Here is a 9,533-nt window from a genome sequence, read left to right as displayed (position 1 = left end):
ACGATTGGGAAATTAATGGAAAAATAAGAAATTCTCGTCTAGTTTGACCGTAAATATTAGGATTTCTGCTTTAGTCTACTAATAATTAAGCCAGAGGTAGAATGTATACACAGGGTCGCCTGAATTTTGAGACACGATTGCAAAATTAATGGAAAAATAAGGAATTCTCGTCTAGTTTGACCGTAAATATTAGGATTTCTGCTTTAGCCTATTAATAATTAACCCAGAGATAGAATGTATACACATGGCAGACTGAATTTTGGTTATGATTACAAAATTAATGGAAAAATAAGGAATTCCCTAATTGTTTGAACGTAAATATTAGGATTTCTGTTTGTGTGTATTAAGGATTTTTAAATCTAAAAGAACTTTAATGAATTCATTTATTGATTTTGTATTTTTCCGGAGATACTTTTTGTTTCTATACATTGTCTTCAAATAAAAGTAAGAATAAAAAGTAAACCCAAAAACGTTATTAAGTGAAACCATTTCAAAGCTGTCATATTGAACCTACCATGCTATCTATCGGAAATATTTAGAACTAATCAATATCTCCACAAATTGCTCTTTAAAAAGTTGTGTAAGAGTTGAATTATTGACAAAAGCTACACAAATCAACTGAATCCCAACAATTCATTCATACTTCAGCTTATAATTTCAGCAAATTAAAATCGAAATATTAGGGTTTTGGGTTTTCTTTAAACTGAATTTTAATTTTTTCCCCATTTTTCTGAAGTTATTTCATTTTTAGAATTTGATATCATTTAACAATACTGCATTAAATTTTCAATGACACTGAATTTATTACAGGTAATAGGCCCAAATCCTGGAAATCTTCATCCATAAATTTTTGTTTTAGTAAAAAATAAATTAACCCAAGATCTTTTCCCTACAATGTTAAATTTATACTGTTTAACATAAAATTGATAAACATGGAAAATGTCGAAATTCTGGCCTAGATTCCCCAATAAAAGGTTATTTTTTTATCTGAAATAACCAATAAATAGAGCATGGTTTAATTTTACATACTGTATCGTCCTTTCTTCATTCTATAAGTTCCAAAACTACCTACAAAAGTTGGAATTCCGCCCTTGATATACCGGAAAAATAAATGTTCAATCTCATATAACCATCTAGTAGAGCAAGGATAGATGTTACATACAACCTCTTTCTGGTTTCATAGCATAGTTATAAAAAAAAGTGGAAAAAGACGGAAATTTATTTTTAATCTCAAATAGCCATTAATTAGAGCAAAGCTTGATTACACCGACTGTATAGTCCTTTCTACAGAGAATAAGTTCTATGATCCTTGCCAAATTCGGAATCCCGGCCTGGATTCACCAAAAAAAAGTGATTTTCAATCTCAAAAAACTAATTAGTAAAGCAGTGCTGGATGTTACATTCAGGCTTGTTCTTGTTTCATCATATAAGTTCAAAGTAAGGGGAACAAAGTTGGAATTTCTGCTTCTATTGCCGAAAAAATTATTTTTACTGTTAAATAACTATTTATTTGTGTAGGGCTGGATGTTACGGACATAATCATAATAGTTCATAGTTTACTCAATAGATAGAGCGCGCATGTAAAATTTGGTTAAACTTGATGCACAACAAGTAGATAACCTTCCGTCTATTAAAAATGAGGCGATGATGCGTAAATCATAGTTATGTCTTCAACTAGTGAGTGTGATGTAAAATTATTCGATTCTTTTTTGAAAATAGGTTGCTGCCAAACATGTTGCCTAAGATTATTAGGTGAAAGCAATCCAGCTATATACCAGAACGTCACCCAGCATGTGAAGCATGTAGGTTTTTTTATTAATTTCTTTAATTCCAGAAGTAATTGGGAACGGCGGCTTGGAAATAATTCATATTTTAATCTTAGAAAGGATACACTGTAGAAGAAGCTGTCAATTCCGAAGATGAAAATCATAAGTACAAAGTAAAAAAAGATAATCCTTGTATAGGTTGTTTAGGTTTATTACAAAATCCTTTTGAAGATGCAGTACTGGAGAAGGTGAGTAAACAGAAAATATTAAATCGCCTTTGGTTAATCATATTGTTGTATATGCTTCTAGAAGTGATTTCTTTCGTTCAATAATGTTGTAGGTCCTGTCTGAAATTGAACAATTTACTTACGATAGTCCTACTTTCAGTGTAGCACTTGTATTTCCAGTTTCAATGCAGCTAAGAGCCCATTCCCTCTTTTTGTACTTGGAAAAAAATTATCCAGAACATTGTGCAAATGTTAATCCACATGCACGGGCAATTAGTGTTGGAGTTAAAGAGGTATGGAAATGGAGGTGCATAACCCAAATAAAAAATAATTTCTCGAGTGAAAAGAAATTTACTGCATGCTCGCCCTTAACAGTAACTATTAAGATGAAATATGCAGATGAAGATAAAGAGTGTTCAGCTTTGTAAGTCTAAGTAATTCATTCCGTTTTTATTGTAACTAATATGAGAATTTCTTGATTTAAGTGGGAAGAAGTATATTTTTTTTTCTGTTATAAACAGGTTCAAAATGTTACCTAATGATTTTAGTAAGACCAAAAATCGTAAAAATCAAGGAAGTGTTGATGTATATTCAAGGAAAAGTGTAGAAAAAGCTCTAGAGACTGTTGGTGACAGCATTTTTAAAACTCATTTTCTAAGTCCGCCTGAAATACCCAGTGAACCGATGATATGTGAAGAGGTCACTGCTTGCTACAACTCCATTCACATTGCAGGTCAGAATTAGTTTATCTTTAGAGAAGATTTTATGTAAGTACATGCTCAACTTTAATGTTAGTTTAATGAGTAGACAATGTAGATTGAGAGATGAGGGTTTGCTACTTAAAAACACAGTCATGTTGTTTTTATTCAATTATTATCTGTAAATGCCACAAAAGTTCCTGAGCCCTTACATACTTATTTATAGATCTCAATCTATTTTTGGCTCTCACGTTCGCTTCAAGTCAGTTATCCAGGCATTTCGCAAACTCTCCAGCCCTAATATGAAGTTCTGCGGCGAGTCCGCAAAACAATCATGAGAGAGAAAGAGACTGAAGTATTGTTCAGTGGATCCTCAGTCATTGTGGCACCACTAATTACCGCTAGTACTCATTGTGACACTGCCCATAATAAAGCGTTTTTATCTCTTCGTCCATAAACAGTTAGCCAATATAGTGCCCTAAGGCACTCTGGGGAGTATTACTAAAAGGGCAAATTGAGAAGGCGGCTGGTAAATGTCGAGAAGTGCAGATAAGATAGCTTCTTCCCAAAACGCTTCTCAAGAAAGCTAGCTGCAACAATTTTTCCCTTCGGTCTGGCCATGTTTTCAACAGGCTTGTTCTAGCAGGATAGAAGTTTAAATATCTCTCACAGGTCCTCTCTGTCATCTTAGCAAAATAGTGGATTTAATGTTAATGACTTGTAGATGAACTCCGCAAATCACTAAACTGCAGGAAGCATGATGGCCGAAAAAACATTCCAAATAATTTAAAAAACTGACTTCCTTACTTATTATAATATTTTTGTATTCATTGATTGTTCGTTTCATCATTTAACTTTTATCAGGAAGATACAACAAATGGTCGAGAGAATTACCGCAGACACCGTGGATCATAGATGGTAAACGAAGGATGGAAAGCTCTGTACAAGAAATAATTACAGAACCATTGCTTAAGTTGACTTCAGCCCAAGGTAGGCAGAATAGTATGATGTTGACATTATTTGAGATGTAACAGGATTGGTGCCAAATTCACGGTGACTTGGCGAGTCCAGGTGTTCATCCAAAGAATGCGCTGGTAGCTAGCGTTTGCTTGTAGGTTCACCAAACCTTAATTTTACTCATCACTACCTCTGCAGATGTCTGTATCTTGTATGAGTACTGGGTGTTTAAGGTTGGGAGACGATCTGGGTCCACAAGATGTCTGATAAAGTAGATAAATCAAAACTTGAACATTAGTTTTTATTTTCAAAATGTAGAACAATTAGGGGTAAACTTCATCCAGTTTATCGAGTCGGTATTTTCAGTTTAATTGTAACCGCAGCGGTTCCAGAAGCGTATCAGCTTTAATAGCGAGTGACGCTGCTTTTAAGCAACACCTAAGCTCGCTGAACTGCTTCAAAAGCTAAGAATAGTTTCAGATCTCAGAGATATCCAAATTTCATTTTGCTGTAATGCTCTGCTACATGTACGTCCATTTTAAATTTGTTATTTCATTCCCTCAATGTTAACATTTTTATCTCGCAATTTCAATTTGTATTTCATATTAAATTATTAATGTGAAATTTAATTACAGTAATTAATTTTTTAGACGCAAGATTTTCTTCTTCTGGGCGTGAAGATGTTGATGTGCGAACTTTAGGCAGAGGACGTCCATTTAGTGTTGAATTGATTGATCCAAAGAAAACTATTTTCACGAATGAAGAGATGAGGAAAACGGAACAGCAAATCAATGAACTTGGTAATAATAAAGTTACCATCAGAGATTTGCAAATAGTTGGGAAGTATGTTTAAATAAAGAGACAAGAACTTATAGCTCCTAAATTGAAATAATTTTTTTCTATTGTCTGTCTGTTTGTTTGGTTTGTTATTATTGCAAATCATTGACTGATAAAGTTAGAAGAAAGTAAATGATTAACATCATTTCCAATAATATAGACCTGTTTTTTTCTATTTTTTCAGAGAATGTTTAAATCTGTTGAAAGATGGTGAGGAAATGAAGACAAAAGATTATAATGCTTTGTGTGTTTTACTGGGTAGAGTCGATTCTCAAAATAATCCAAAAGAATATTGCATCGAAGATTGTCTTCAAAAGATAAATAGTATCCAAACGCCTCTAGTGATTGATCAAGCGACTCCAGTGAGAGTGTTGCACAGAAGAGCCCTAGCCATCAGACAGAAGACCATTCATACTATGAGTGGAACAAAAATTTCTGAAAGTAAATTGAAATGAATTTGATGTTTTTATAAAAAGCTGCTTGATTTTAAAAAGTAAATGTCAAATTAAAGATTGTTTTTTTTTTTTTGCTCAGGTCAATTCGTACTACATTTGCAAACCCAGGCTGGAACATATATCAAAGAATTCATTCATGGAGACCTGGGCAGAACTAGTCCTTCATTAGGAGAACTGTTAGAAGGCTACCAAGTGGATATTTTGGCATTAGACGTGCAGGTTGTTTATTATTATTATTTATTATTGTATCAACCTTTGGTCATATGCCGAATCCCAACTAATTCGATCGCCAGTAATTCTTCCCTACTCCTTCTGATAGGCCTCTTTTCCGTCTCCTCTCTGGAACATAATCTAAAAGCTTCTTCAGCCATCTCTCTTGCCCCATTCTTCTGAGATGGCCACACCACTGCAGCAGCTTGGTCTCAATAGTGAGCACTGTGCTTGTGCCCACCTTAAAGATTTCTCGTATGGCCGAGTTTGTTACCCGCTGAGTCCTTGAAAGATTATTTCCAATGCTTGCAGCCTTTGCACGTCTCTCGTCCCAGCTACCCACATTTCCGAACCATAGAGGGGCTACGCGTTCAAGGAAGGAGTGGAAAATCCTTTTCTTAGTCTCCAACGAAACACGGGCTCCACAGTACGGAGTTCATCATGCCAATCACTTCCCTTTTTTTATCTTTTCATTTATACCACTCACAAGCCCATTCATATAAACTCCCAAATACTCTAAAGAGAGCATCCCGACCGAGAGATCAATTTTCTAAAGAACAGAAATTGTAGGAGTATTAAAGGCCAAGTATTTGGTTTTCTCTTTGCTTATTTCTAGGCTCCATTTAGAACATTCCTCTATTGTTCTCAGCATGTAACTAAGATCCTCTTAATCAGAAGAGTTGTTAATTAATTTTTTGAAAATAATCCGCTATTATAAGTCCAAAGCAAGCCAACAGCATATTCAGGACCTATAGCGGGAAGAGAGTTGCCTTATTTGACTAATCTATTCACTTTTTCATTTCCTGAGAAAGTGGCTTGAAATCGCGAACTCACAATCAAGAATTTCCCAATCCACTGTTTTAATTTATGATTGCATGTATGGAATAGATACGCATTTTATTTTTTGAAGTAATATAAAATTTCTTATTTTCAGGATATCAGCTTAGATTGGCCTCCACCAGTTGTTACTTCTAATGGAATTTCAGCAAATACATGAAACAAATGGTTGATTATTTTTAAAATAAAATGTCTTTCCTAATTAGTTTTTATTATTTCTCCTAAGAAGTTTTCCCACGAAAAGTCTCAGTCTCAGAAATTATCATTTTATTTATTTTTTAGCCTTCAAAAAAATGTTTACCAAAGGTGATCCAAACAAGAATTGGGATCACATTAAAATGGGTCATAGTAGAACTGCAAACATATTCTGTTGGACTGAGTGTAAATTTCATTAAATAAATTTATTAATAAATAAATATTACAATGACATTATTTATAGTTAAAAGTATGGGCAAAAGAAAAAAAAAAAAATATACATATATATGGTACAGTAATGTCTATATAAATTGACAGATAAGGCACCTGCTGATTGCAGTGGCTGTGGTTTTCAGTTCAAGTTACAATTTCGGTTCCGTACTTTTTTCGGTTTGTGATTTATTCATTTTTATTACAATATTTTTACAGATAATTGGATTTGAGGTTTGTCTTTTGATTACTACTTAGTTTTAACAAAATATGTTTAAGAAATCCACTTTGTGGACTTCTTATATGTTTAGTAATTCTAAGGCTTGCAGAATCAAGCAAGTTTCCTTTTGGTTTTTTAGTCATTAAAGTTTATGTATTTAGCATTTTAATGATTTGCCAATCATTTAGCGTGGATATTATTTTAAATTATTGTCCAATTAGCATCAAATTATGCTTAACTAATCTTAAATTGCGAATTAGGTTTTAATAGAGAAAATGATTATTGCAATAATAATTTCAAAGAATATTTTACAATACCCTTATTAAAATATTGCAAGTATTATTAGATTAGATAAATTAGAAAATAATCATGTGTAGATTAGCCTTTCTGCCCTTAAATAATTTAATGAAATGTAGCCTTAATCAGGTAATGGACTTTAAAAGTAGTATGAACTATTTATTTCCTTGGAAATTACCTAACATAGAATTACTTTATTATTAATTTTAGCTTCTTTTTTTTTTTATGAAAATTGACAAATATGTTTCATCACCCAAAGAGAAATTCTTTCTGGGTCGAAATGGCAAGGATAGACAATTATTTTAAAAACAAAAAGTTATCTTATTTTATAAGTTATCATAATCATAAGGTGATTAAGAAAAAGTAAAAAGCTAGTAACTGTTGGTTGCAAAACAAAAATAAATAAATTTCAATGAAACTGAACTTTACTACTTTAATCAACGAACAAAAATTAGAAATATTTTCGTCTAGATTCTTTCTTTATAATTTTACGCTGTTCCGTTAGTATTTTGAGCTCAAAACCAAACTGAGGTATGTTTTGAAGTACGTATGTATGCTCTGGGCTAACTCATGTGTACGGTATGAGTGGTTTGCTTTAAATTTGGGTCAGTGTGTTATCAAGTATGTCTGAAGAGGCAAGCACGTCAGGTCCGCGTCCGCGTAAAATTTTAAAAATTACTAACGAAATTCTCGTTTATATTGAAGAAGATCATAATGAGGTAAGTGATATGTTTTAAAGATTAAAAAAATAAAAATAAAAATCCATGTTGAAGAGGTTATAAGGTTACGGTTGTGGTAGGTAATTGTCTTGTTACCGGCTTGTACTGTTTTGTAGTGTACTGTAAATCAATGCAGGATTTCACCCTGTTAGATTTTAAGAAACGAAGAGCAATAATAATTTTGAATAAGAGTAGATTATTATTTATTAAATTATGAAATTGATTAGCTGGTCGAAATGAATCGATTGTCTGTTTGCTAAGTAAGTGTTGTAAGAAAGAAAATAACGAAACTTTTTTTATTTAACATGAAGTTTAGGTTTTAAGTGATGATCGAATATGACTGTAAACAATTCATTTTTCATGTAAAGGTCTCACCAGTTTTGTGTCTCTATCTTGTAGTACATTTAATCATTTTAGGACTTAAAAAACAGTATTTCTGCTACTGTAACTCTTTTAAATAAATCTGAACAACAATCCAGAATTTTAATGGCTTCATGTTCAATGCCATTCAGAAGTTCCATGAAAAAAAACTCTATTTATTTATCACTTCAGACGTTAGCACAGAATTACTACTGCATTATCACTACAATCCGTTACCACTTTTCGATTTTGCTTATCACTTAGCGCCTTCACAGAGATTCAAAAATCCATTCTTCTGCGCAAGTTCCTCGAGAAGCTTATTAATGGTATAAAAATATATATGTATTTTGCATCTTACAAAAGTCTCAAATAATGCCGTGAACCACTCTTTCTGCTTTCTTTTATTATAGTTCTTAAAGTTTTCACTTAAATTCGAGTTTTTGCTTTATATTACTTGGTTTTAAATAGGTTTGCTACTGTAAGGGGACTTTTGAGGAAGGCGTGATTTAAAATTAAATTACTTTAAAAGAATTTCAATGAATTCTGAGAGGTCTGCGGAGCGGGGCGCAATAGCTAAAACAAAATCGTTCGCGATTTCGAGACACTTCTGATAAAGCGATATTTCACACCCTTAAAATTTCAGTTTCTCTCGTGGTAAGACGTAACATACAATGGAAGCACGTTAGAGAAAAGCCTAACCGCACCACTATCTAGGACTGCTCGAGAATGAATTTTCCTTGAAAGACGTTTAACGTAAAAGTAGCTTTTCTTTCACGACTGGATGCAGTTGGACCTACTATCCTCGATCTTAAGATGATAGCGCCTATCAGGTCGTCTGCAGTTCGTGTATATTTCGTACTATTCCCTCAGATAACCTTCTTGACATATGATCGGTGCTAATCCCTCAATTTTCCGACAGGTGTTTTCTCCTCGACTTTTTCGAGAGTTGATTCTATGCTCGGAGGAGGAACGAAGTTTGCTCGCATATGTTAAGATTAAAAGAAATTTATTTGTATACCGCTTTTTGGGTTTTTTGAAATACCCATTTTGAGAGCATTTGACAAGACTGCTTACAGTTTTGAACTTTTAATTATTTTTTCGATCTTCAGTCCTTAATTCATTAAGCCAATTAAATTTTTGCGCTTGCTTTAATCGTGCCCAATTTAGCAAAAATTATTTAACCTCACAATTTCTTGATATTATATATATATATATATTTATTCATCTGATTTGAATGTCCTTCATTTTTAACCGTCTTAATTCTGTGCCAATATTTTTTATTTCTTCTTGGAGAATCTTTAGGTTATCTTGGGGGAGTTCATCAGTGAAGCGTGCATTCTACTGAGTATTTCTTAGTAGGATTAAGTTTCGGTAATTAAAGTGGAAAGATTTTATTCAGTCACAACTCTTATAGAGGGGTCCATAAGCTGTCATAAAAGTATGGGACTCAGACTATTGCTTTTGTGGATGCCTCGGTTACTTTCAAATAGCTTGGAAGATTTATTTCCTGATGGTTTCTATAGATTTCATAGACCGATTTCTACC

The 9,533-nt window shown here is 33.0% G+C and overlaps 2 protein-coding genes across 5 annotated transcripts in view; both read left to right on the top strand.

The window, feature by feature from the left end:
* The first annotated feature begins 1,608 nt into the window (after positions 1-1,608).
* On the top strand, positions 1,609-6,189 carry Pus10 (Pseudouridine synthase 10). Of its 2 annotated transcripts, none has more exons than XM_074119724.1 (9): positions 1,609-1,802; positions 1,883-2,014; positions 2,107-2,417; positions 2,515-2,726; positions 3,556-3,681; positions 4,299-4,491; positions 4,670-4,926; positions 5,020-5,159; positions 6,085-6,189. In XM_074119724.1, the coding sequence occupies exons 1-9, from the start codon at positions 1,665-1,667 to the stop codon at positions 6,145-6,147; spliced, it is 1,572 nt and encodes a 523-aa protein (XP_073975825.1). In that variant the 5' UTR covers positions 1,609-1,664; the 3' UTR covers positions 6,148-6,189. The 2 variants fall into 2 exon arrangements, with proteins under 2 accessions (XP_073975825.1, XP_073975835.1); XM_074119734.1 differs by having other exon boundaries at positions 1,632-1,802; positions 2,154-2,417.
* Positions 6,190-7,350: 1,161 nt separating this feature from the next.
* The window catches only part of MESR6 (misexpression suppressor of ras 6), a 906,147-nt gene continuing 903,964 nt past the window's right edge, over positions 7,351-9,533 (top strand). For 2 of the 3 annotated variants that reach the window (XM_074119804.1, XM_074119793.1), the window contains exon 1: positions 7,451-7,628. In XM_074119804.1, the coding sequence (XP_073975905.1) occupies positions 7,533-7,628 (96 nt within the window). In that variant the 5' untranslated portion in view covers positions 7,451-7,532. The other variant, XM_074119813.1, reaches the window with a different exon arrangement.

The sequence above is a fragment of the Rhodnius prolixus genome, unplaced genomic scaffold (genome assembly GCF_049639745.1).
Source record: "Rhodnius prolixus isolate KJV_2025 unplaced genomic scaffold, Rpr scaffold_1, whole genome shotgun sequence".
NCBI classification, from domain to species: domain Eukaryota; kingdom Metazoa; phylum Arthropoda; class Insecta; order Hemiptera; family Reduviidae; genus Rhodnius; species Rhodnius prolixus.
Note: the sequence above shows the minus strand (reverse complement) of the source record. Positions and strands in the feature narration are given on the sequence as shown.

Bases quoted from the DNA above. Each gene is read 5' to 3' on its own strand.
- Pus10 (XM_074119724.1), top strand. From the start codon at position 1,665: ATGTCTTCAACTAGTGAGTGTGATGTAAAATTATTCGATTCTTTTTTG. The intron at 2,015-2,106 runs GTGAGTAAACAG...ATAATGTTGTAG, and splicing joins AAGATGCAGTACTGGAGAAG to GTCCTGTCTGAAATTGAACA. The intron at 4,927-5,019 runs GTAAATTGAAAT...TTTTTTGCTCAG, and splicing joins TGGAACAAAAATTTCTGAAA to GTCAATTCGTACTACATTTG.